The sequence below is a fragment of the Haemorhous mexicanus genome, chromosome 18 (genome assembly GCF_027477595.1).
Source record: "Haemorhous mexicanus isolate bHaeMex1 chromosome 18, bHaeMex1.pri, whole genome shotgun sequence".
Taxonomy (NCBI): Eukaryota; Metazoa; Chordata; class Aves; order Passeriformes; family Fringillidae; genus Haemorhous; species Haemorhous mexicanus.
In genome coordinates, this window is record NC_082358.1 from 4746123 (window position 1) to 4773550 (window position 27428).

Sequence of the window (27428 nt, forward strand, 5' to 3'; positions counted from 1 at the left end):
CAAAACCCCAACTTCTTCATAAAGAAACCTCACCTCACACATCACCACTCCTCTCTTTGAAGCCTTGAGATAAGTGATTCATGTGCCATTTTTGGGGACTGACATAGAACATCTCGGTTCAGGGGCCCCGTGGTAAAGATGAAGGAATCTGGAAATAAAGACTGAAGTTTGTGAGCCCTGATGTGATCCCAGTTCTGCTGCTGGCTTTGTGTGGTTGGTGAGCAGGTCACCAAGTTCACCAGTGTTCCTCATCCACGTGGAAAATGGAAGTGACAGCACTGGAATGTTACAATTAGCACGGAAGTTGTCTCCCTTAATTTCAGCTCCACCTGGCTGTGAGCTTTCTGTGTCCCAGTGGCAAAGAGAGACATGCAGACAGAGGCTCTATTCACCTGTCTATACAATTAACTCCAGTTAAATGAGTCTCAGACAGATGAATCATCCAGCTATAGACACTGGATTGAAAGTGGAAGTGCTGTGGTCTGACATGGGGAAGGAAATGTGAAAGGATTTGTTTCTCTGTATGATTTTGAGGCAGCACTAGGCATAATTCAGAAGAGGAGGTGAAAAGAGGCAAAACTGTGTGCAAAAGCTTCCATCTCATTTATGCTGAAGGTGGTCATGAAGAAAACCTTGAACTCCAAGTGAGATGCGAGGAGTTCAAGAAGCAAAATCAAGGAAGATAAATGGGATGTTATCTAAAGAGAAGGTGTTCACAAAGACAAATTGTTGTCTAACGAAGAGTGACGTGAGCCTTTTAGCTCTAAATATAAATACAGCAGCAGTGCAGATAGGAGGTGATGAACTTGAAGAAGGGAATGCAAAATGTAATCAGAGCTAAGGAACAAGAATCTGCACGGTGTGAAGTGTCAGAAAAGGAGCTCAAGTTTGAGGACTGTTGGGAGAGATTTCGGAATGGGGCTGAGAGGGTGGAGTGGGCTTTCTTCTCTTCAAATATTTATCAGAACAAAGAGTTTCAGAAGGAAACAAGGGCTCTTTTAAAAGACAACAAGGAGAATTTAGAAATATACCAGAGTGATATTGAGAAGGTTTGGAAGGGAGAAGAAAAGAAGGATGCCTAAGGAAGGAGCATATCATTCATCTGATATGTTGTAAAACCATTGCAAAGTTATCAGCTGAGCCTGGAGCCAGACCCCACTGGTGGGTGAGTTGGGCAAACTCCCTGAGAAAAGTCAGGGCAGGAGCCAGAGCAGAGGATGGAGAGCAGAGCTGAGGATAGCAGGGCAGTGGTTCCCTCCAGGCAGGTCATGAAAACAAATTGTGCTCTGGGGGTACAAACTGGGCAAAAGCCTGGGCAGAGGAGGTGTAACACAGTTAACCCCTGAGCTGTTTTGTTGTACTTCAGTTGTAGTGGCTGGTGGAACCCAGAGCAGGCACTGCTTGCCCCTACCAGTTTATTTGGTAAAAGGCTGCACGTGGCAATTAACATTATTTATTTAACCATTTCATCCCTCCTGAACAACAAATCCCCTGCCTTTTGGGGAGGGAATTGGAAAGTCAGGTTTTGATCTGACTTCTGCAGCGGCTTCAGAGACTGGTGTTAAAATGTGGGTTTGTAAGCCCTTGCAATGAGCAGCACTGCTCAGTGAATCACAGCAGATTAGATCTTGTCTTTACAGCCTCATGGGTAACAGCACAGTTACAGGACTGTTTTACTGGCTCACTGCTCTCCCAGAGCTGCATTAACACCGTGCCTCTCTCTGAAAACCTCGATCACACTGCCAGCCCCAACACCTGCTGCTCTTACATTTGCAAACCAAAGCTGCAGACCAGCCTGAGAGCTGATCTGTTCATGCAGAGGAGGGGCAGGAGAACTCAAAGAGCTCTCCCAGCTTTCCATCGTTCCCTCCTATCTGGAACAGTTTTTGGAGCAAGGGAAGGAAAAGCTGAGCAGTGGATCTGGGGTCTGCATGACCACAGAAATCCACTGTGGATGGTGGGAAGATGCAGACTTACCATGCTGAAGGAAACTGTTCTGCTTGAACCTTTGATTATATGAGCAGAGCCCATGAGCTTTGCTCCTGCACTTTTATAAAAGCTGTAAAAACAAAGGCAGTTGTGGAGATGCCAGGATTTTCTTTAGGGGACAAGCGTAGGCAGTGTACCCATTTATGTGCTGAAGCAAAATGATTTAATTCTGCTTTAGGGCCCAGATATTGAGACCTTCAGAGAGCATCAGAAAGTGATTGTTGGGCGAGGGATGTTGAGCTGAATCTATTACAGGAGAAGAGAAAATGTCCAGAAGCTATATGGGACCTTTGGTTCTATTTGATTTCTCTCCATATTGCCAAGATTTAGAGCCATTACATTACAGGGGAATAAAAACTCTCAGATGAGAGCTGAGGATGGGAAGAGGTAGGATGGTGTTTTGCTTCAGCTGATGGAGAGAACTTTCTGTGCCTTTCTTTTTTCCCTGAGTTTGAAGTCTCATGATGGTCCACTAAAAACTACAGAGCTGGTGACCAAAAGACAGTGGAGAAATTTGCTTTATTTCCTTCATTCTCTGACTGCCATATGCTTTGGGCTGGAAAACTGTGAATTAATCAGAGAATTTTGGGGTGCAAGAGATGAAGAAGCTGGCACACAGGTGGAGAGCACCTCTTGCTCAGAGACAGGGATAAGGCATGGAATAAAAAAACCCACATAGAATTCCAGACTGGTTTGGGTTGGAAGGGACCTTAATGTTCATCCAGTGCCACCCCTGCCATGGCAGGGACACCTTCCACTGTCCCAGGGTGCTCTGAGCCCTGTCCAACCTGGCCTGGGACACTTTCCAGAGACAGATTGTGCCAGTGCCTGACATCACTATTTGATTTAGAACAGAAATCTTTAATTTCCAAGCTTTTTTATTCCATGATTTCTTCTGTAGTGCCTAAACTCTTGCACGTCTGTGTGATATCCATGGACTTTGTGTGATATCCATGGACTTTGTGTGATATCCCATGGAATTTGTGTGATATCCCATGGAATTTGTGTGATATCCCATGGAATTTGTGTGACTATTCATGGAATTTGTGTGATATCCATGGAATTTGTATAACTATTCACGGAATTTGTGTGATATCCATGGAATTTGTGTGACATCCCATGGAATTTGTGTGATATCCCATGGAATTTGTGTGATATCCCATGGAATTTGTGTGATATCCCATGGAATTTGTGTGACATCCCATGGAATTTGTGTGACATCCCATCGAATTTGTGTGATATCCATGGAATTTGTGTGATATCCATGGAATTTGTGTATCTATGCATGGAATTTGTGTGATATCCATGGAATTTGTGTGATATCCATAGAATTTGTGTAATATTCATGGAATTTGTGTGATATCCATAGAATTTGTGTGACATCCATGGAATTTGTGTGACATCCCATGGAATTTGTATGACATCCCATGGACTTTATGTGATATCCCATGGAATTTGTGTGATATCCCATGGAATTTGTGTGATATCCATAGAATTTGTGTGATATCCCATGGAATTTGTGTGATATCCATGGAATTTGTGTGATATCCATGGAATTTGTGTGACTATTCATGGAATTTGTGTGACATCCCATGGAATTTGTGTGATATCCATGGAATTTGTGTGACATCCCATGGAATTTGTGTGACATCCCATGGAATTTGTGTGACTATTCATGGAATTTGTGTGATATCCATGGAATTTGGCCCTGGCAGGGTGGGATTTATCCCACCTGGATGCTGCCCAGCTCCCATGGCACACCCCAGGGTCAGTGGGGGCAGAAAGGGGAGCGCAGGGTGAGGATGGGTCTGCAGAGCTGTGTGTGTTTCAAGCCCTGACAGGCACTTGAGAGGAGCTGTGCAATGTTTCGATGGCAAAAGTTGTGTGAGATCAATCCAGTGCTGGAGTCAAAATGAGAGGTGGGAAATTGCAGTGATACTTCAAATGATCACTAATGGGAATTTTGACAGGAGTGTAAAACGGTAACAATTCTGTGCTAAAGTGGGAGCACAGAGCTCTTCAGTGAAATTCTTGTCATTTTTGAAGTCTGTTTTAAGACCAATTTTCAGTCAAACTGCTCTTCATATAAATTTAGAGTTCTGCTAACTAGCAGAAGGAGTGGAGTAAGCAGGGAGAAATAAAACCATTTACACATTTGTTAAGGTTTTTTTCTTTTTTTTTTTTTTGTGGTCCTGAATGCAACTTTTTTTTTTCTCCTGTTTACCCTCCATTTTTAATGATTCTTAGAGTCCATTTTCAACACACAGGGATATGATGTCTGATAAATTCAGTGAAGAGTTGAGCTACACTTTTATTTCAGCCTGCCAAGAATTCTGTGTCCTTGGGTGGAGGAGTCCAGTGGATAAAGAGAAGAATCAGAAATAAGTTTTAACCATTGGGAGAAGAGATAATAAATGCATTTGCTGTTTCTTAAATAGCTCTTTAAAGTCTGTAGGCAAAAAACCCTAAGTACAAGATCCTTACTACTAAGAGCATAGTAATTTGCCTTATTTTTTTTTCTAGTCAAATCCCAAAGTTTTTTTGTAGAAAAAAGATATTTACAAGGGAACTTATTTTATGAACTTTTATCCAGACTGTTCTCCTAAACTTTGGAACAAGGTTAAAGAAACCATTAAGACATCATTAATATTTTCTGTGCTTCACATATACACAGATTTTTTTTTTTTTTTGTGCTGCACTGTTCTCACTTGTAAGAGCAATAAATCTCCCTCAGGAATTAATCTCATTTTAGTAAAATATGCAATGAAATATTTTGAATTCTATCCTCAGAAAGCAAAGTTCAGCTTAAAGCATTTTTCATTTGGTCCCAAAATATGATTAGAACTGAATGTCTCCTTTTAAAAACAAACAAAAAAATAGCATTAATCTTCACTGAAATTTCTTCATCCTTTATGTTTTTCACCATATTTGACATTAAAAAAAAAGGGAAAAAGGAAAACAAACCAACAACACTTTTTTGCACCTATTGAGCATCTTTTCCTTAGCCATAATTATCCATAATTGCCTGAAATCATGGAGCTGCTCTCAGTCTGCTTCCCAGGCCTTCCCCATTGAGCTCCCTCTGGATGTATCCATCCTGCCTGCTTTAACTTTCTGTCCAAAGAGTGCCTCCAAGTGCTGAAACTTAATTTTGATGTTTGGCTCCATTAAATGAAGAGAGGCAGGTGCTTCCTCCAGGGTTATTCAGAGCACTCCAGCTGCAGACATTGTCTGTGTCCCTCATTAAAAAATGAACCTGAAATCCTTTTCCCCTGTCATTGGGGGCACTTTTGGTCTCATCATTTTTGGTCTCATCATTTTTGGTTCTGTTGTTGCAATGAGTTGAGACTTCCACAGCGGTGCTCTCTTGGGAGGAGTCAGTAAATGTTCCCCTCCCAGGCATTTGCTCCAGGGTTTGTTTTTTCTTTGCTTTTGTTCCACGTGGCTCCTAACAAGTTTAGTTTGCTGCCTGGAATTGCAAGTGTGAAATTGTCTGCGGGAGTTTCCCTGTATTTCACCCCCATGTCCGGTTTAATCAGCTCTTTGTCTGTCTGTGTGAATTGCTCCGAGTAGAAATTCTTTTGTTGTCTGTCTAACCACATGATTTACTGCGACTCCTGGTGCAGCTGCCTTGAGTGCAGGTAATTGGGAACATCAGCACTTAGAGAAATATCCCCCCTTCCCCGTGTCTACAAAGGTTATATTTATTAATACAAATATCACAGAGCTTTTGATGGATTCATGTGCAGAGCCCCCTTTGAATGTAGATATGGGATTTGATAAACGCAGCAATGTGGTTGGGGTTTTTTTAGGTGTGTAAATCTCAGTGGCTGAACAGAGTAGAATCATTCCTTTACCCAGCCAAATGAATATTTAATATATGTCCAAGTCTTGGTTTTCAGAGCTGCTCACACATCTGTCCTCACAATTATTATCTGATTCTACATTTAATTAAGACATGACTAAACCCCTTTTGACTGAGTTATTGCAGAATCACACCTCATATTTTTATGTTTCATTGCTATGATTCTTTTTAATTGAATGTAAATCATGCTCAGGCCTCTGTTCTGCTAAGTGCTGCTAAACATTAATGCTGCTCTGACTGAGAGCTGTGCTCCATAGAGCTGGTAGGGAGGAAATAAACTTAATGGACTCGACATTATACTTCTTTTAAAAAATCATTTAAAAATGAGCACAGCATGGCCAGCAGTGACCCCCATAACCCAGTAGCCTCTGCCAAGCAACTGGCCCTTAGAAGCAGTTCTGCAATTAACTGCATGCCAGTGCTGGGAGTGCCAGAGCAAATCACATCAGCAGCCTGGCTCTGGAGTATCTCCTGTGACAGAGCCCAGCACCAGCTGTTCCACAGAAAGATCAAAATATTCCCCTGGTGGAAAATCATGACATAATCTGCCCGCTGGGGTAGTTCCTTTCTGCATCTGAACTGTGGAGCATGCTGGGAGATGAAAAGATTGATCTCTGCTGTTTTATTGCCTTATCTAAAGTAACTTTGAATCTCCTCAAAAAGATGAACATTTCTGATTTTGTTGGTTTTTTTCAACACTGCCTCGATGCCGTTTTGCTGCTGTGGGTTGCATAAAGGAATGTTGCTCTGATTTAATTTGTATTTTCTTCCAGTTTCTGGGTTTTTTTCCATTTCCTATTTGCAGGATTTCATTGCTATTTTACCCTCCTTAATCTTTTTTATCTCTGTTGTGATCTATTTAATTATGTCCTGGTCTTGTCAGTTTTAGCTCTTGCCCCAGTTTCCATAGATCAGATGAAGCCAAGGGAGTTTGGAGCTTCCAAGCAGGAAAATGGTTTTTGTCATGGAGATACACCTTGCAAAGATCTGTCCCAAACCTTCCAAACCAGACAACATTTGTGACCTGTCTCAAATCTCCATAAGGATTATGTGACAGAATACAGAGCATGACTAACTTAAGGATCTAAACATCACATTTTAAACACAAAACAGAGGGCTTTTAGCACCAGGAATACATGTGATGCTATTCCATTTTTGATTACTGTAAGTATTCAGCTATTCAATTACCATGGTGGGATTCTTGAGGCCAGGAGTTGCCCTTTGTTCCTCCCTTTCAGCTCAGGGCATTCCATAATTCCACCACAGCACCCTTGCAGGAGCCAGCAGATACACCAGAGCACTTAGAAACTCCTCTTTATCGTTACTGTCACTTTTTTTCCTTTCCTTCCTTCAGATGATCACTCAAGAGTGAGACTGCAGCTGCTGGATGGGGACCCTCACTCTGACTACATCAACGCCAACTACATCGACGTAAGGCTCCTGGACATCCCCTGTGACAAACCCTCCTGTGACAAGCCTGCTATGAGTTTGGTGCCTCTGACACAGGGACAGGCTGTGGATCTGATATGAGTGACAGCTGAACGTGGCACAAACGTTGTGTTGTGACAGGGAGAAGGTTCTCAGTCTCCAGTTTATTTTGTCTGACCAATCTGGGCAGATGGAGATTTCCTGTGTTTGACAGATCCACCGGCATAAGTGGGACGTGGGCTAGATGATGGATGCAGAAATCAATATCAGCCCCTCACAATAGCATTAGTTGATATCAGAGACTTGCCAGCTACTCACAAAGTTGTGGTGCAGAAGGCATGTATGTAAACAGATTGACTTTTTTCCAGTGTTCTAAAATGACATTGGAAAAGCAGCCTCTGTCTCACACACAGTGATCCAATCTACTTGCATTTCTTCAACACAGCTCTTAAGTCACAGCAACAGGAAATGTTTAGAGTAGTTTCTTGAAAGGATAAAAGATGCCCTAGAATTTTCACAGAGACAAATTCATACCTTTCTTCTTTTCAAACAAGAAGATGCAATGTTTTGCCTATCTGTTTTCAGTGTTACCCTCAGCTAACACAGGATTTGTGTTTCTTTGTGGAAATTGTTTAAAAGTGCCCCATTCCTGTCTTATCTTTTGCATGAAGAGATTGTGTTATTCATCTGAGGGAGATGCCCTTACTTAAAATCTCTTAAGGCCAGCCCCTTCATTCATTCATTCATTCATTCATTCATTCATTCATTCATTCATTCATTCATTCCATAAGCAGTTAATTATAATATATTGCAGAATTATACACTGTCCAGAGGGCACCTGGGAAGTATCAAATCCCTGGTGGGCTTTGTCTGAGCTGTGATTTCACAGACACTCATCTATTTTCTTTTTTTTTTTCCAGGGGTACCATCGGCCTCGCCATTACATTGCAACTCAAGGCAAGTTCACTCCTGTGTGTCTGAATATTTGTAACCCCACTGCTGGTTTGCACTGTTGTAGGAGCTTTTTGTGGGGTGACACCATCTGTTTTGGGGAACATCTGAAAATTTGTTATATGGGTGTCACTGAAGGGGTGTCAGGGACAGACAAAGGTGATACAGAGACTCCATCATCAGAAGGCAGGAAAAGGCACTTTATTATTAGAAATTCACAGTTCTTATAGAAACAATGGTGGACCTAAGACCTGATTGGCCTTTAGGAATCTTCTCTCACCTGTTGGTCAAGAAGGGACAACTCCTTCTTGTAAACCTCTTTGACAAACAAGAGATTGCCTGCCAGGTACAGAGATTGAGATAATAATGGTTTTAATTCTTTCTCTGAGCTTTCTCACAGCTTCACGGGAAAATCCTGGGAGAGCTGTGTCTCTCTCTGTCAGAGGATATGTGATTACTACACATGGGCAAAAGAGGGAAGGATATAGAATTTTCCAAGATCTTTATGGCACTCAGACTTAAAACCTCAGCTGCAGGAACAGAAAATGCCACAGACTTAGAGGTGGCAGCACAGCCTAGAATGTGTCATTTGTGCATGAAGTATCAGAGGACAACTACAGGGGACTCTGTGGGTCTTGGGTTTACCCTGCTTGAGGGGGGCAGTGTGAATAAGCTGTGCCTAATGAGCCTTTGAGGGGAGCTAGCAAGAAATGCATTTGAACACCACTTTCTGTAAGTCACCTGAAGAGTTTCTGATAAGATATAAGGTCAGGGAGAGGCTCTAGACTGACAAACCTCTTGTGAGCACTGGTTGGTTGGCTATTGGAACCGGAATTTTTTCTGGGGGAAGCTTCAGGAAAGAGCAAATTTCTGCATGTTTCCTTCCTCCTTCATAATTAATCAGTATTGAACTGTGAAATGGTGTGCTGCATCAGGTGTGAATTACAACACAGCCTTAACACAGCTTCAGTGTGGGGTACACCCTTGTCCCATCATGCATCCAGAGTTTCCTACTGGGGCCATCCTTCTGTTGCCACCATGCTGGAACCTCAAATACCTGCTGTGAGGAAGGGTCTGTCCTCCAGAGAGCTCCAGGCTGTTCCTGTCTGTAACCCTGAGTGGCTCTGAGAGACAGCAGGATGCTGTGGGCACAGGACAATGGCTGGGGAGCAGCTGGAAGGGGTTATTGGCATTCCATGCACTCTCTTGAGATGTCCTTTTTGTCTTCTCTCCTGCCCCAGGGCCGATGCAGGAGACAGTGAAGGATTTCTGGAGAATGATTTGGCAAGAAAACTCTGCGAGTGTTGTCATGGTCACCAACCTGGTGGAAGTGGGCAGGGTAAGGTGCCACTCCCAATGTGTGAAACCAGACCAGGGCTGTGTTTAACACAGAGCTGCTGCTCAGGAGAACTCAGCAGCAAAATGCCTTTTGCTTCCTGCAGGAAGGGAATGAATTCAGCCACTCTGGGTTTTTTTTTCTAGAAAAGGCTGGATTTTGTAATACTTAGCTGCTTCCCTTCTAGACTAATAAGGATGGTGTTCCTGCTGTAAGTCTGGGCTTTGGCAGAGTTATACACATTTATGCTAGCTCAGAAGCTGTCTCCTTTCTCTGTACAGAAGGAAAAGTATAATTCTGTAATAGTTATTCCTTATCTGATTATTTGAATACACCTCTGAAAATCCAGAGGAGGGAGGATGTGTGACTGGTGCTCCAACTACCAAAAGATCTCTTTGCACGAGGGTCCAAAGCCTGGAGTTCCTGAGGTCACTGTTCCTGGGGGTTGAGGTTTTTGTGGATCCTGGGACCACCCAGCAGTGTTGCCCTCCTAAACAGCCATCAGTTCCCTCCCCTGGACTGACCTGGCCCAGACATCCCTGTGTCAGCACAGAGCAATTCCCAAAGCCCATCATGGGACCAAACATGCATAAATCAAAAGGTGTAGGCTGGAAATAAGGCAGAATGTCTGGGGTGGCTTTTCCCAGCATGGTTTTTGTTTTAGGAGATGTTCTCAGCCAGAAACTGGAGTTCTTAAAAAATTTTGTCCTCATGTTTGTCACTTTCCATTGCTTTGGTACTAAGAAAAAATTAAATTCTCGTTTACTCAGATCCATTAGTAATTCAGCTGCTTTGTGTTTGATTTCCCTTAGATCTCATGGTTGAATGCCAGCTGCTTCTGTTCATTTATTACTATTTATTCTATTTTACCTTCTACTGACACTTCAGTTCCAAATAAATGCCTCTGTGTAAAAGAAAAAAAAAAACCCAAACAACAAAAAACCCACAACAAACCTACATTAATCATATTTAATATTTATAAAACCCCTTTCAATTATGACTGGAACTGGAACATGAAGCCTGCTTTGCTGCAGCTAATTGCTTCAGCTTTAGGTATTGTTCCAGTCTTCATGCTAGAGCATTTAATAACCTGATAGTCTTTGTTAGCCTAAATATCCCTCCTGGAGCTTCACAGCCTTGCTTTTATTTCTTTTGGTGGTTTTGCACATGGCTCCTAGATCTGGCTAAGCTGGGATGTGTTTACCTGCTCAGGAGATTTCTCTCTTGAGTCTTAGCTGAAGCCTGTCACAGCTGGTAAAATGCCAAGTTTGTGTCCACATCTGATAAAGAAAGCTCAGAGTCAAACAAATTTAGTGTCTCAACATGTATCCCACAATCCCTATGAACTGAAATTCTTTGGCTAAACAGAGTTGAGAATTACAGGAGCAGTAACAAAGATTTTTCTCAAAAGGGTGGTGACTGTCAGGTGTTCTGTACATCTGATATGGGCCAGGCACATATGGAAATCCAAAGAGATTTAAAAAAAAAAAATCTAAATGCATCCTTTGCATTTGTATGGACAACAAAGGGAACTTTAAAAAAGCCCTGCCTGTGGTTTCTATGTATGGTAAAGGAATTTTGATCTAATTTATACAGTTAATTTTGGCGACTCCACAACAGAAGAAAACCCAATTTTCATTGGCTCCAGCTTGAAAGTGGAGGAAAATGTAGATCAGCTCTGACTCAACTTGAACTAGTTCCTCTCAATATTCTCCTTCTGCCCCCAGGTGAAGTGTGTTCGATACTGGCCAGATGACACAGAAGTCTATGGAGATATTAAAGTCACATTAATTGAGACAGAGCCACTGGCAGAGTATGTCATACGTACCTTCACTGTCCAAAAGGTAAGGAGGTCCTCAGGCAGCTGAGATTGTGAGACACTTCATTTGTGTTCAGAAACTCTGGGAAACACATCCAGAACGCTCTTGGAGATGGGAGCTGTGCTATTTGGACAGGCTTCACTTCAGCAAACTAAGTTTTTGACAGGGATTCCATTTTTGGACAAATGATTTTACAGGAACATCTTGATGCAGCCACGAAAGTAGAATCCACAGTGCATAAAGTTTAACTGCATCCAAAAGGCAGCAGATAGCTGATGGTATGCCAGGAATAATAACTGCTGTGTTTCACAGTGGCAAATGGCAGAGGAAAAAAGGTACCACTTAAACTGCATGCCAGAGAGGGTCCCCTTTCAACAGAAATGAGAATATAATAAGAGCAAGAGACTATCCCCAAACCAGCAGGATTTGGAAGATTTTGTTACTTGTAATTAGAAATTGGAAGTCTAAGTGTCAGAGTATTCCAGGTCTGTCCAAATTACTTTCCAAACACTCAGTAAGTGGTTTTAAAGCTTTTCCAAAATTCCTGCTCAATGAACTTCTCCCACACAGGGAATATTGTTTCAGTTTTCTGATACATCAAGTCCATATTTCATTAAATCAGTGAAAAACTTGGTGAGAAATTCTAATGCCAAAATCTGATAGGTAGAGGAGCTGCAGCTGGATTCCACCCATGTTTCCTGTATAATAAAACAAAGCTGACCCAGGGTTGTGGGTTACCCTCTGCAGGGCAGATAAAGATGTGATTTTCACATACCAACAGCTTGCTCTCTCCAGAAAAGATGGTTCTGGGTACCAATTCCTGCCCTTTTCACTGCCAGCAGTATCTCAAACTGAGAACTTTTGGCAGGAGGTGGCAAAAAATCTGCTGTTACCTGGGGCATGCCCAATCTTGAAATGTTCATTCCCCAGGCTCTTGCTTCAATAACTCAGATGGGATTTTAGGGTGAATTTTTGGTAGTTTATGGCTGTGGGTAAACACAGCCATGGAGTGCTGGGGCTGAGGTCACCCTGATGAGGTGGGTATGAGCTCTGAGACCACAGGTTGGAACTGAAAACCTGCACCCACCTTCCCAGCCCTCAGGTGAGCGTTACCCACTTCACTGGGAGCTGGAATTTGGCTGAAAATGTTTTAGAGTGAAAAGCAGACTGGGACACGTTTGCGCGCATAGCGAGAGCTCAGTGCTCGCTATCCCTCTGCACGAGGGAAGGCAGCAGGGAACAGAATCTGCTGAGTGGAGTCCAGTGGAAGAGAAATAGAGGCTGTGTTGTCTCCTCAGAAAGGCTACCATGAGATCCGAGAGATTCGGCAGTTCCACTTCACCAGCTGGCCGGACCACGGCGTGCCCTGCTACGCCACGGGGCTGCTGGGCTTCGTGCGCCAGGTGAAGTTCCTCAACCCCCCCGAGGCAGGACCCATCGTGGTGCACTGCAGGTAGGCCAGCTCTCCCCCTGAGCCTCTCCTCCAGCAGCTTTCCCCTCTTTTCTTTTCCCCTGGCAATAACCAGCAGCTGTTTCAGGGTATCATTTGTGGGCCTCGCTGAAGCACGGACGGACGACTCTTCCACTAATTAAAGCTGAAAAAAAGGTTTATTTATTACAGCTCTGGACACAGGCAGAGTCATTTCCAAAGGCATGTGCAAAGAGTCACATGCTCCTGCTCTCTGTTTTTCAGAATAAGGTTTGATGTCACTGTTTAATAAGAGATAACACAAAGTAATCAGAAGGTTAAGTGGCATGAACTCGTGTCTTTACTCAGAACCACTTCAATACAGGTGGTCCTGATTGGTCATTTAATCAATACATTTCACCTGACTGGCTAATTAACAAGACACCCATTTATAAACAATCTTATGGCAGTAACAAGAAAACAGATATTAGGAAAACAACACCTGCAGGTTGTTTTTAATAATTGGGTATCATTCTTTATCTCCAGCTCCCTAAAGTCTCCCAGGCCAGTTCTGGGAAAACTTATCTAGTTTTCTCACTCTCTGACCAGGTTGTCACATCCACAGTTTTACATATTCAGATGGTTTCCAGGACACCTAATACATAATCATTCACTCTCTGGCTTTGTATTATAAATAGCTGAATGGCCATTAGGGCTGCACAATTGTCCTCTTTAATTGGGTTCTGAAATGGGTCAGTGGGTTCTTTGAAGAGGAAGACCTCTTCCTCATGGTAAACTCTTCACCTGTGACAAGCTGGCAGGGCTTCTTGGCTTGCTGGTCACAGTCCAAACCTCCTCTCACTCTTAGAAGCCAGTGGTATTTATGGCTCCTGCACTCTTAAAATACTTCATGTATCACCTGTCATTCCCCACCTGGTATCAGTTAATTTCCTTGTTAAGCTCTAATCACAATGTATGATCTTTGCTAACTACATTTCTAACTTAACCCCTTGATTCGTTTTTAAGCTCTTAATTAAAATCTATAGTTTTCACTATCTTAGTTGCATTCCTAGCTCAGCCCCTTGACTCATTGTCAGGAAACAAATGCTTTTCTTCCCTAAAGTGACAAATCTGGAGCCAAGCTGGCATGAGCTGGAGATGATGGGAGTAGGTCAGAGAGGGCCTTTCAAATGTAGAAGCACAGTGGTCTGTGCTCCGTTGGATGCTCATAGCAGAGCTGGGGAACTGGTGAAGATCTGGGACAGCCATTCCAGCCCTCAAACCTCATGTGGCAGAATGGACAATGCCCACACAAAGGTAATTTTAAAGCAACTTTGCTTCTCTGTACCCCCACCTGCTGCAGCTCACCTTTGTGCCAGCATTAAAGGCCTTACCTGGTCTGGTGGAAGGTGTCCCTGCCCACAGCAGAGGAGTTGGAACTACACCACCTTTAAGGTCCATTCCAACACAGACCATCCTATGGTTTTATGTTTTTATGGTCTGAAATATTTGTCTGGCTGAGTCTGACAGCCCTTGGGCACCTTGGCTTCCTGAAAGCCCAGGACTTGGGTGGGAATCTCAGATTAAAAAATTCCAGCTAGCAAAATTCCATTGGCTTCCAGCTGGCAAATAAAAGGAGTTAAATGTCTTCAAATGCTACAAAACCAGAGTTTGGATTTGTAGCAGCAGCTAAGTCTGCAGGGCTCAGGGCATGTGAGAGCGAGAGAAGGTGTGGCTTGAGCACAAGGCTAGAGAGCAGAGCTGGCTGTCCCAAAATCTCACCCCTCATCCATCCACAGGGAATTGCCTCTAGTGTCTTGAGAAAGAGAGAGAAAATACATCCCACAACGACTTTAAAGAGGAAAATCAATTAAATCTTATCTTTTCTAAGCAGTGTTGGATTGGGTGGGTGTTTTGTTTTGTTGGAATTTTTTTTTTTTTTTTTTAGCAAGCAGTGAGTCAGTTTTATAAAGTAAAGCTAAGCCTGAGGAGTTGGCAGAAGAGATTTTATTTACAGCTGAGGGCCTGAGTTTGCTGCTTTGGTGCCATGGTTTGGGGCTGGCCCTGGAAGGTGTCTGAACCTGACTCATTGTCACCAAGAAAGCAAGGAGAGATTTGTCATCCTTCCCATTTTAATGAATAATGCCATTTCCTCTGTTATTTATCTGCTTTTGAATTTTAATGACTTGCTTTAAGTGGTAATTACCAAATTCTCCCCACTGAAGCCTGGCTGGATAATATCACTGTTCGATATTTATGAAGTGCCAGGATCCTCTAAATATAGAACTGTTAAAACTATTTGTTAAAATTCTGAAAAGCTGAGAGATAAAGGGAGAGGAAATGCCACTTATTCATTAAAATTCTGCAAATGAAAAATATCTTCTCACTGTTCAGCAGTTGATTAATCTGGTCCATTAATTTATGGTCATTCATATCTCCTTGCTTTCGGCTCTGGTGGAGTTTTCAGTGCAGCTGAACTTTCCCAGGTCTGAGCAGAGCTCTGCTTCCTTCAGAGTAATGTGAAGAGACTTCTCCTCTCTCCATCCTTCACACCTAAGCAGCTTGGATGATTTCCCAGAGGGAAGGAGGACGCGATGACCACACAGTTTTGCAGGAGATGGCCCAGTTCTCACAAGCAGTGGGGAGCTCTGAACTGAAGGGTTCCAGCAGCCTCGAGCTCCTTTCTCTGAGACTTACAATCCATAACTTCAAATTACCCTCCTCAGGATCCAAACTCCTCTGGATTCCAAAGGGAAAAGAAGTGTTTGAGGCGGAGGACTGAGCTCCTTTCATCATGCCCACTGGAATAAATGCATGCATGCCTTCTACAGAGTCCCAGGGAAGGAAATGTGCCTTCTAGAGAGTCCCGGGCAAGGAAATTTCTGGAATTGTGTCTGTTTGCAACCTGGAGGCTGCTCTCCCCTGTGTGATGAGAGGCTTGCAGGTGACCTGACCTGTAAAATTATAATGAGTAGTTTTGCAATATTTTGTTGATGTTCAACAACACAAAGCTTTTGTTTCTGCTTCCCTTTCAAGAAATACTATTTCCCCTCATTCTCTTAAATCCTACAACAGAAAAATGAATCCTGCAGGGAACGGGAGCCGCTCCCAGGAGGAGACAGCAGTGTGTGTGCTGATGTTATTCTCTCCTCCACAGAGCCCTGCCTCTCCAGAGCCCCTTGGTCACACAGATCCTCCTGTTTTTTTCTTTTCCAGTGCTGGGGCCGGGAGGACGGGGTGCTTTATTGCCATTGACATCATGCTGGACATGGCAGAGAACGAGGGCGTGGTGGATATATTCAACTGCGTGCGAGAGCTGCGCTCCCAAAGGGTCAACTTGGTGCAGACAGAGGTGGGTGCCAGCAGCTCTCCCTGCTCCAGGTGCTGCTTTCCTGTCAGCTTCTCTGCCCAGCCATTCATGAAGTCAACACTGGCTCGCTCTGTGCCTTGATTATGCAGAACTTTTGGTGGCCAAACATGCCCGGGTTTGTGCTGAATCAATTCACTGGCAGCTACTTGGGGCCTCCCAGACAGGAGGGCAAACCTTGGGGCTGAGGTCTGTGCATTGCTGATTAATTTTATTCTCAGAGTAGGAAAAAAGAGCTCCTGAAGCCTCTCATGACTCATTCATAGGAACACTGCAGGCTCCAGTAGTACCTGGTGTGTATCAATTACAAGCTAAGCAAACAAAGCACCTTTGGTTCAAGCTTTGGGTGCCGATTAAGCAAGGTGCTCCATCACGCAGTGTCTGGCAGCTGCACACGCTCCTGTGGAACTGTTATCCTGTTGCACAGGTTTTATGTGTGTCCCTTAACCCCTTCCCTTCCTGAGGGACAGGACAACAGTCTGGAACAGAGAGGGGCTGTTAACTATTTTGGACTTCCCATATTTATTTTAGGTAAAGAGTTTTACCCAAAATACCCAGAACCAGGAGAAACCTGTTAGTTCTGCACAGTTGTGCCAGAGAAGGTTAAATTGTATATTAGGAAAAGTTTATTTATTTAAAGCATTGTCCAGCCCTGTCACAGCTGCCCGGGGCAGTGGTAAAGTCACCATCCCTTCAAGGATCCAGCAGATATGCAGATGTGGCACTTGGGGACACGTTCAGTGGTGAATTTGGCAGTGCTGGGCTGGACTCAGTGATTGTAGAGATCCTTTCCAGCCTACACAATTCTGTGCTTCTCTGGTGTTATTGCAGGTGACCATTGCCTTGTGGACAGAGAGGCTTTACACCCTGAAGTCCTCCTCAGCCACCCCATTTTGTCCCAACATTCCTGAGAGTGCCAGTTCCCCATTTTCCTTGTAAATCCGAAATGAACACGTGAGACCTCACATTCAGTGATGGATGAAATATGCTCACAAAGCTGTCACACAGCACTCTGTGTAATTTGTCTCCATGTGAAAAAGAGCCAAATATGCATATTGGGCATGACTTAAGAAAAAATGAAGAGTGATATTTCATGATCTGTATTAAAAATGTGATTTTAATATCTCCTCCCCTGTGCAGGAGCAGTATGTGTTTGTCCATGATGCCATTCTGGAGGCATGTCTCTGTGGCAACACAGCCATTCCAGTCTGTGAGTTCAGATCCATATATTACAACATCAGCAGACTGGATCCACAGACCAATTCCAGCCAGATAAAAGATGAGTTTCAGGTAATTTCATATGTCTCAGTCACTGCAGTTGGTGTATTGAAGGTGTTTAATCAATTTCTGTGTGTTTCTTTGTGATTTCCAGCAGAGCAGACAAGGGGGACACTGAGCCAAGGTCTGATTTGGGTTGATTTTTGTTGTACTACTGGGTCAGGCAGAGATTTGTTTTTGAGCATGGACTATTCAGCCTTCAGCAAGGAAAACATTTTCCCCACCACTCCAGTAGAGCAAGGGTACTAATTTTCACACATAATGTTGTACTTATTTTAATGAGTATTGTGTTGTTCGTTTCCTTCCATAATTTATACAGAAACATTTATGCCTCGAGGTGCCTTATTATCCATTCTTGAGGCTCATATGGTGCTTCCAAGCTTTGACAATCAACTTGTTGACAACCTTCCACACAGGAGAGAGTGGGAGCTCTGCAAGCATTATTTTGGCTATTGCTAATTTTCAATTAAATGTGAACGAATCCCTCAGTTCACTGCAGATGTTTTGCCAGGTACCTGGTGATGAGACCCAAAATGATGGACAGCAAAACTCACAAGTGCTCCATTAGTGCTCTTTGCCCAGGGAAAGCAACAAAATAAGGGCCCCTCCTTTGTTTCCTGTCCCTGTTGCTTATCCCACCCTGGTAAATGGGCTTGGGACACTCCAGCTATGGGTCCTGTGCAGTTGTTCCTCTCACAAAGTGGAGAATTCACCCAGAATTCTGAACATTGAACTAACTTTTCCGTCCTTATTCCCCCTGAATCTATAATTCTTTACTGTGAGGGTGGGCAGGCCCTGGCACAGGGTGCCCAGAGCAGCTGTGGCTGCCCCTGGATCCCCTGGCAGTGCCCAAGGCCAGGCTGGACAGGGCTTGGAGCACCCTGGGACAGTGAAATGTGTCCCTGCCCATGGCAGGGGTGGAATAGATGGGCTTTAAAATCTCTTCCAAACCAAAACATTCTGTGGATCTGCAATTTTGAGCCAACATCGATGTAGGGAAACAAGACTGTGGGAAATTTGGAGCAAGGTGAGTTTGATAGGAAAGAAAGAGACATCTATTATTTGTTGAGGCCACTCATAGTCAGAGTAAAAAGGTGGAGATTGCTTTAATTGCTTTTCCTCATCCAGGAAAGTAGTTTTTTGTAGCAAGAGGATGTCTTTTGGGATCCCCAGCCTGAGCCTCTTTTCCTCCCTCTCTATGTCAAGGGAGAATGTGTGTCTTTTATCTGAAGCCTTACAGGGAATCATTGGGGTTGGTACAGAGAGATAAAGAATGTGGATCCCAACTGATGGCAGCTCAATTTAAAAAAGATCTGGTTCTATCAAGTGATATAGGCCTGTAAAAGTGTTTCTGGTTTGACATGAAGGAGCTAGAGCCGAACTTCATCAAATGCTGTTTAAAAAAACCACTATTAAAAAACCAGCCACCGCTTGCTGGGTGTATTTTGTCATGATATGAGACAGGATTTGTCACCTCTGTGCTTGTTCTTTTGAGCTGCCAGGGGCTGGCAGCTCCTGTGGGAAGGAACTGCTCCACTGTGCTTTGCATAAGAGGTTCAGTGTCTGTCTTGTTGTAGAATCTATTTTTACAGGATTTTGGCTCAGAGCGTTCCTCAGCCCTGATTGTCTGGATTTAATGCAGAAGCTGCTATCTCTGCTGCAATCTTTAGGAACCAGTTGATATAACTATAGATCTGTGCCTGCAGTTTGTGGTATTTAGGTCCCACTAGCCCTGAGGAAAGGCTGGACGTATTTCTCATGCTCTACATGTTGTTTGGACACACAAAAGCCCACTCTGGAGAGTTTTTGTAATCTGAATCAGTACAGGAACAAGGGAGAGAGGGGAGCAGCATAAAATAGGCAGGTGTAAATCACTAGCAAGTCACCTGATTATCTGCACTGTCAGAGATCTGAGATTTCATGTTGTTTCCCCAGCCAGACTCCCTGCTTTCCATCTCCAGGCAATGTAGGACCTGAATAATTTAGAGCAACTATATTATTTCAAGTTTTAAACTTTGACACATTCTTTTATCTTGGATTGCTTGACCTTCCTCTTTTCTTCATTCATAATCTCTCTGTGGCAGAAGTCTAGCTCTTTGTTAAGTTTTTTTTTTTTTGGTTTTTTGGGTTTTTTTGGCCCCTAAATATTTTGTATTCTTCTGGCTGCAGAGAGTTCACGGTTAGACTCCATGGGCTTTGCTCAGAAAGGGGAGATGCAAAAGTGGAAACACAATGACATCAGACAGCCATTGATCTACCACCACTTAAGCACTGGTGCTAAGATGCATTCACTTTGATTTCTGAGTTTTGATCCTTGCTGACCAACCTGGACTGGTTTGTCAGGAGGCCTCCACAATAGGGAACACAAAAGTAAAATAGATTTAAAGAAACACAGTCTGTCAAGCTGTGGAAAAGGCAGATAGCAGTCAAAGACTGACAGCAAGGCCCCAGAGATTAGGTATGACTATGTAAGTGAAGCATCCTATGTGTCACTTCAAAAGGAAAGTAGCAATCTAAGTAATATATAAAACAAATAGACCTTTCTGTTAAAAAACCTCAAAATGACATTTTAGCTTAGGTTTTTATAAGATAAGTCAGTAGTTTGAGGAATCACCAGAGGCTCTGAACAGTCTGACCTGCTGGGTGGTCAATACTCAGGGTACACCTGCACAGGACCCACCTGAAGAGGGGAAGGATTTGTGCTTCCTAAGGATGCTAGAAACAGGAGGAGGTTTCACTCCATCATCAGCTTAAAAATGCATCTTATGCCTGTGACACCCATTTCCAACCTCCAGGAAAGTGCAGGAATGTTATCTAGCTGCTCTGTGGGTTTAGAGTTGGAAGTGTTTGGGAGGTGTATAGTGCTTTCAGTTTTTGCTGGAGCTAACAATGTTTGGAAGAGTTCCTCAGGACAATCTGCAAAACACGTGTTATAACAGCAACAAGCTCCTTAGTGCTTCTTCCTTTTTATCTCTGGGATGCCAAATGTTCTGAAGCTGAATAACACAGAGTCCCCAGGCAGGTGCAAAGGAGAGCCCTTTATTGCAAAAACCAGACCTTTCTAAGCAGTTACCTCATAATCAGTTACATCCCATTTAAGCACAACAAATGTAATTCACCAACCACCATAAACCACCATGTGAGCATGTGATGGTTCTATAACTTGTTTTTCTCCCTCTAATTCAACTTAGTCACTTTCCCATAGCCCTTTTCTGCTTAGCTGAAGGAGCAGGCCTGAGCCATGATTTTATAAGGGTAACAAGGCCCTAATTTTGTAAGTTTTACATATATGCAACAGCCAAAGCTCTGCTACTCTTGAGTCCCTTTAAAACAAATATATTGTGCACATGGCATCAACTGACAGAACCAGAGCACACAGCCTCAGGTTGCACCAAGGGAAATACAGGTTTGATTTTAGGAAAAAGTTTTTCATGGAAAGAGTGATGAAGTTGTGGAATGGCTGCCCGGGGAGGTGGTGGAGTCCCCATCCCTGGGTGTGTTTAACAAAGCCTGGATGTGGCACTGGGTGCCAGGGGTGAGTTGAGGGCTTGGGGCTGGGTTGGACTCGATGATCTTGGAGGTCTCTTCCAACCCAGTGATTCTGTGATTCCTGGAAGTGAACTGCAAGGCACTCAGGCTGTTTGTGTCCTTGTTGCCCTCTCCCTGCCCTGCCCAGACCCTGAACATCGTGACGCCGCGGGTGCGGCCGGAGGACTGCAGCATCGGGCTGCTGCCGCGCAACCACGACAAGAACCGCTGCATGGACGTGCTGCCCCTGGACCGCTGCCTGCCCTTCCTCATCTCCGTGGATGGCGAGTCCAGCAACTACATCAATGCTGCACTCATGGATGTAAGCACTGCTCTGGCACACCCAGCACGGCCTGCCATGAGTTTATTCCCTCTCATGATGCCTTTCTGGTTTCGGGGCTTCTGCTGCTCACAGTGACCCCCAGATGTGTTAGAAAGTCTCTTTTCCCAGCCTGGCTGTCAAAGGAGGAGTCAGAGCTCTTCTATTCTTGTTCTCAAGGTTGTTTATTGTTTCTTATCTATAAAATTCTTTCTCTGGCCTGCCGAGGTCCATTCAGCAGGTCAGACAGAGGCACTCTGCCTGCCCCCAGGGCAGTGTTATCTTTTTATACTAAAAACTACGTGTACATTATTTACCATAACTTCCCAATACCTATCATCTATGTTAGACAGTGACCTTCTTCTCTAAACCAGTCCAAAAGTGCCACCATCCCAGCAGAAGATGGAGGTAAAGAAGAAGGAGAAAGGCTGGACATGCCCAGATTCCTCCATCTTGCCCGCTGAACCCCCATTCTAAAAACCCCAAAAATCTGTTTTTTCACCCCATGACAAACTAACTAGTATTCTACTTAGACTTTCATGGCTTGCAGATCCTCATATAAGGTTGGTAATTTTTATCATGTGTCATAATCAAAGTCACAGGGGTCTTGGGCTCTGTGCCAGGGTCTCTGAGCCCCCTGGCAGAGGTCCTGGCAATCCAAGACAGCCAGAGAGATGTCCTGAATTCCAACATTCTGGGAGAATTGATCTAAAGAAAAAAACTTACTTAGCTGTATTTTCTGAGTCTGGTATCTCCAAATTGGGCAAAGCACATGAATTTTCTCTTTGTCACCAAAATACGTCCTCCAGAGTATGGTTATCCCAGGGAAGTGGTCACAGCACCATCCTGACAGAGTTCAAGAAGCTTTCAGACAACATTTTTGGGCACTCTTGGGCATGGTGCTGTGCAAGGCCAGGAGTTGGGCTCCATGATCCTTGAGGGTCCATTCCAACCCAGCATATTCTGTTACATGCTGTTATTCTGTGATCACACACCCTAGTGCTGCAATACACGGGTAGAAAACTTTTGGCAAAGGCATCCCTCAAAGTGCAGTCTGAGGCTGGATCACAGAAAGGTAGAGGCAGAAAAAAGTGGGGGGACAGCTCTTCCCATGCGTTGGTTTTGTATCCATGGGGAAGAGAAATGTTTGCCAGGTCAGCTGTTTGACGAGGATAATTTGCAGTGTGGAGAGAGTGATTGATATGATCTTATGCAGTTAAGAATGTGGGAGTGCAGGGATCAAATGTGCAAAATATTTTCAGGCTAAAGGATGTGAGTTGAGCTGATGTGACTCTGTCCGAAGGCGTTTTCCCTCGCTTTGTTTATAACCTGGAATCTCACAGCACGGGTCATTTGTGGAGGATGAATTATGTTGATGGCTTCTTTTTGCTGTGCTGCCTTTGGACACAGATGTCTTTAAAGCCACTAATTATTGCAGTTGGAGTATGTGTAAATATGATCCAGGGTGAAATGCCATCATTTTTTCCCCGGCAGCAGCAGGGTCTCTGTGTTTTAGTTTTGTCTGTTCTTCAGTCTTTGGGAAACAGCAATACTGTTGCATTTAAGATATTCAGTCAAATGGTCACAGAATTTATTTTAGATTTTTTCTGCAAGATTGTGATGTTTTCATTGCAAACATGTCTAAGGAAACTTGGGTTTTTTAAGTGTGTTTAGTGGTTTTGCACATCTGCAGAAGCACAATCCAGTCTTCGGTTTCTTAGGGATTGGGAATGTTGGTACATTTCATCCCTCGTTACCTCAAATCGCTTTGCAAATATTTGGATCCTTCCCCACAAAATTCCAGTGGATTAATTTTTTTTAGTACAAAGCAATTTTTCACCTGGCATTGAAATTCAGGGGCTGTGATGTTCTCTGGCTCTCCTTTATCTTTCCATAAAGGATTCAGGAACTTTTGGGGGCAAAAACAATCACAGGGGAACAGCCAGAATCCTACCTTTTCATAGCTGTACTTGCTGAGGTGTGAAGTCTTGTACTGGGCAGGGACTCTTAGAGGACACCCTCCATCCATCCCATGTTGCCCTGAAAGGAGCAAAACTGTCCCTCACCCTCCCCTAAAACAATGGCACATAATCCTCAAAAAATGAGACTGAAGTCACATCATGAGTCAAGTCATGAAGAAGGGATGATAGATTTGTGTTTAATCCATGGGGTTTGGAGAAAAGCATGAATTTATGTGTCCCTAACATCATCATTGCCCCCTAATCCCACACATGTTCTCTTGCATGAGTAACTCACACCTCTGTGTCACCTTCCCTCTGAAATAGGACAGTGAACCTGGTTCCTCACCTGTAGCAAGGAGCTGGGCAGGGTTTCTTTTTCTCCTCATGGCAAACCTCACAAGCACATATGACCTTCAGCCAAGAGTTTGCTACTGGCACAGCATTAAAAAAACACAGCAGGAACATTCTGGTGTTTCATTAAGAGATTAACCTCAGTATTTCATTTGCCACTCTGTTGCCACCACTGGTCTGTTATTTCACAACTTTTTGACCCATTCTGGTGTTTCTAGATGCGGAATGCAGAGTGGGGAAATAGACAAAAGTCCATTCTAGATGAAAATTTCCCAAGAAATAATTTCATTTCCCTTCTCTGTACATCACATCCCATCACCCTCCTCACCTGTGCACACTCAGAAACCCCTTTTTCCCAGCATGGCCTGCCAGCACTTCCACCCACATCTGCCTCACACGGAGGAGAAAAGGCAAATCCCCACAAAGGGCAGATTCATACATCAGGATTTTATTATTTCTTCACTTTAAATCCAAAATTTTATTCTGCTGGAGGGCTTTTTGGTGCTTTTTTGTTTTCTTTACCCCAGAATTAGTGTGCCTTTTGATTCAAGTCTGCTTCACAGATGTACAGCACAAAGGACTGTGCAGTTTCCAGGCTCATTTAAGCCTTGCCTGCCGTGGTTGGGAAGCGATAAAGTTTTCAGCTTGTTGCCTTTCATCCCAAACATTCATTAACTCAGCCCTGCAGAGGTTGGGAGCACAGCTCCACCCCTTTGTGCTTTGGGAGACTGAGGTCAGGGGGGCTTTTTGAGGTGAAAGAACAACAGCAGAAATTAAACGCTGATGTCTCAGGCTCTGAATGCTGCCCCAGGAGCTCATAAAGGATGGCTGGGATTCAAAAGTGCCACCTCTGTCACACTGCACCCCCAGGCAGCCCCGGCAGACGGGGCTAATCCCTTCTGGAGTTGCTCGAGGCCACTGCAGCACAAAGGAGAACATTTGCTTCCAGCTGTTTTCCTTCCAATTATTAATATTGCTGGTAGTCCTAGTAGTAGTAATAGTAGAATTAGCATTATTTGCTGAGTCTCAAAATATAAATAATTGATTTGGGTAATCTCTGCTCTTGTGACACTTCTTTAATGAAATGTCTTTATTGGGAGCAAAAGAATCCCATTACGAGGCGTTCATTCATTGCGGGGCGATAACAAGGAGCAGGAGATGTGATTTGTATAATCTGGTTAAATGGCTCACACTGCCTCCCCACAGCCTCCTGGGTATAATATTCCTTTGAATAAAAGTTGATTGATTTTTTTTTTTTTTTTTTAACTAATCTTACTCTTTTGTTAGAGCCACAAGCAGCCTGCTGCCTTCATTGTCACCCAGCACCCCTTGCCCAACACCATCACAGACTTCTGGAGGCTGGTGTTTGACTACAACTGCTCCTCCGTGGTGATGCTCAACGAGATGGATGCAGCACAGGTCAGTGGCTCTTCATTCCCTCCCTTCTCAAGTCCAGGGGGTGTGCAGAGAGTCCCAGCTGCTGTTTCATTGGGGTGGGTCCCCTCCCACCCCAATAAATAAATGAGGGAGAGCTGGAAGTAATAGGTGATGTTTTGGGGTCTTAATGGAGAATAAGTCCATCTGCCTGGCTCTTAGTAAGCTAATTCTTATTGTAATTAACAGGAATCATAGAAGGGTTTGGATGGGAAGGGACCTAAAGACCATGATACTTCAGCCCCCTGCCAGGGCAGGGTCACCTTCCACTATCCCTGGGGCCTCCAAACCCCATCCAGCCTTGTCTTGGACACTTGCAGCCACAGTTTCTCTGGGAACCTGTACCAGGGCCTCACCATCCTCAGAGGGAGGAATTTCTTCCTGATATCCCACCTAATCTGCTCTCCTTCAGTTTAATGCTATTCCCCTTTTTCCTGTCACTCCACACCCTTCTGGAAAGTCTCCCTCCAGCCTTCCTCTAAGCCCCTTTTATGTACTGGAAAGTTGCTATAAAGTCTCCCTATTTATTATATAAATACTTTGATATAAAATTTTGTAAAATATAGTTTAAAGTATCAACAAGTTTTATATACATACTTCATATATTACAGAATTACTTTTTGTTTGCAGGCCAAAATTTCCCTCCCAAACCCACTTTCTCCCATTACATATTTTTGTCTGTGTTTGGTTCAGGAGAATGCTCCCTACCACAGCCCCAGGGTGCTTCATGTTTGCCTTTTTCACATGGCATTTCCAGAAGAATAAAACCAAGAGAGCTGAAATAATTTGAAGGATCTTTCCCCTGAGATTTCCAGTCTGATTCTGTAATACTGAGAAATGTGCTTTGCACATTTTGAGGATAATATAGTCTTTTTTATCTCTTTTTCTTTTCCTTTTTAATTCCATGTCTAAGTTGGGTTTTGGCTACTGGACACAGCGTTATTTTCAGCATTTGAGCTTGCCAGGGAGGAGTTTTTGCCATTCCTCCTGCCCTGGTGTCTCCAGCCACCTTGCTGATGAGTGGCAGAGAAGACCAGCTCTCAAAAAGGTGTAATCATGAAATTTGTGTGGAGAGTACATTTGGCATGGCTGATTCACCCATTACAGCCCTTGTTCAATGAGAGGAGCCCCCAACAGTTGGTGCTTCATGGATTCATTTTTCATTTGTCTCTTCCATTTGTCTTACCACACTTGAAGGCAGTGAATTGTTGGTCTCTTTTTTGGATGGTGCTGAAGAAGCCAGTCACCCCAGTCCTTAAGGGGATGTCCCATCAGGGGAGCTCAGTGGGATTCCACTCCAGCCCCAGTGACAACTCTGTTCAGCAGTGGGCACCAACAGAGTCCCACCACTCTGTGAGGAATCAGAGGTTCTCTGCATCTTCTGTTTTCCTCTTCCATCTCCTTGATTCTGCATCTTGGCATTGAATCCAGAGACAAATTTCACCCTTTTTTTCCTGACACTTCAAAGCAAAACCCATCATTTTCTGGAAATGCCACGCTTTCTCACACTCAGTTCTGGGAGAACACAAACCTTTCAGCCCCAGCCAGCGTTATTCTTGTGACTATCTTTCTGCACAAAGCTTGGGGTTTTTTCCTAGTAAAGTTTTCCTGCTAGGATGTGGTCTGTAGGCACAGAAAAGGGGATTTGGCAGTGCATGAAGTCACTTTGACAGTTTCTGTAGCACGGTGTCACCTCCCTCGAGAGTGCAGCCAATGCCAGAACACCCAGGTGGCACTGGAAGTTAAGGAGGACTTTAAAGTTTGTATTTTATGAGCTACCAGGACACTGTGAGACAGTTTGATTTCAGAGAATCATTTGGGGTGGAAAAGACCTCTAAGATGATTGAGTCCAACTGTTACCTCAGCACTGCCAAGGCCACTACTAATCCACATCCCCAAGTGCCACATCTACATGTCTTTTAAATCCCTCCAGGGATGGTGACTCCACCACTGCTCTAGGCAACTGTTCATTGCTTGACCACCCTTTCAGTGAAGAAATTTTCCCTAATAGTCAATATAAGCTGCCCCTGACACAGTTTGAAGCTGTGTCCTCTCATCCTGTCCCTTGTTCCTTGGGAACAGAGCCTTTCCCCAACCTGGCTGCACCCTCAGGGAGTTGTGCAGAGTGAGAGGGTTTTCCCCTGAGCCACCTCTTCTCCAGGCTGAGCCCCTTTCCCACCTCCCTCAGCTGCTCCTGGAGGCTCCAGACCATTCCCCAGCTCTGCTGCCCTTCAGACCACACACAACCATTGTGTGACTGAGTGGCCTCAAGCCCATCAATCCAGATCTCTCTGCAGGTCCTTCCTACCCTCCAGCAGGTCTTCAGATCCATTGTGGAGAGGAGTTCTATGGAAGAGAGCTTGGCAGTGTGCCTGCACTGCCCTTGCATGGGA

The 27428-nt window shown here is 44.0% G+C and overlaps 1 protein-coding gene across 1 annotated transcript in view; it reads left to right on the forward strand.

Moving 5' to 3' along the window:
- LOC132335971 (receptor-type tyrosine-protein phosphatase T) overlaps positions 1–27428 on the forward strand; it is a 166882-nt gene that overhangs the window by 132314 nt on the left and 7140 nt on the right. The window contains exons 15-23 of the mRNA XM_059863006.1: positions 7209–7285; positions 8203–8239; positions 9475–9572; positions 11297–11413; positions 12688–12842; positions 16014–16149; positions 17305–17454; positions 21119–21292; positions 24889–25020. Coding sequence (XP_059718989.1) covers positions 7209–7285; positions 8203–8239; positions 9475–9572; positions 11297–11413; positions 12688–12842; positions 16014–16149; positions 17305–17454; positions 21119–21292; positions 24889–25020 — 1076 coding nt within the window. The remainder of the gene's footprint in view (positions 1–7208; positions 7286–8202; positions 8240–9474; positions 9573–11296; positions 11414–12687; positions 12843–16013; positions 16150–17304; positions 17455–21118; positions 21293–24888; positions 25021–27428) is intronic.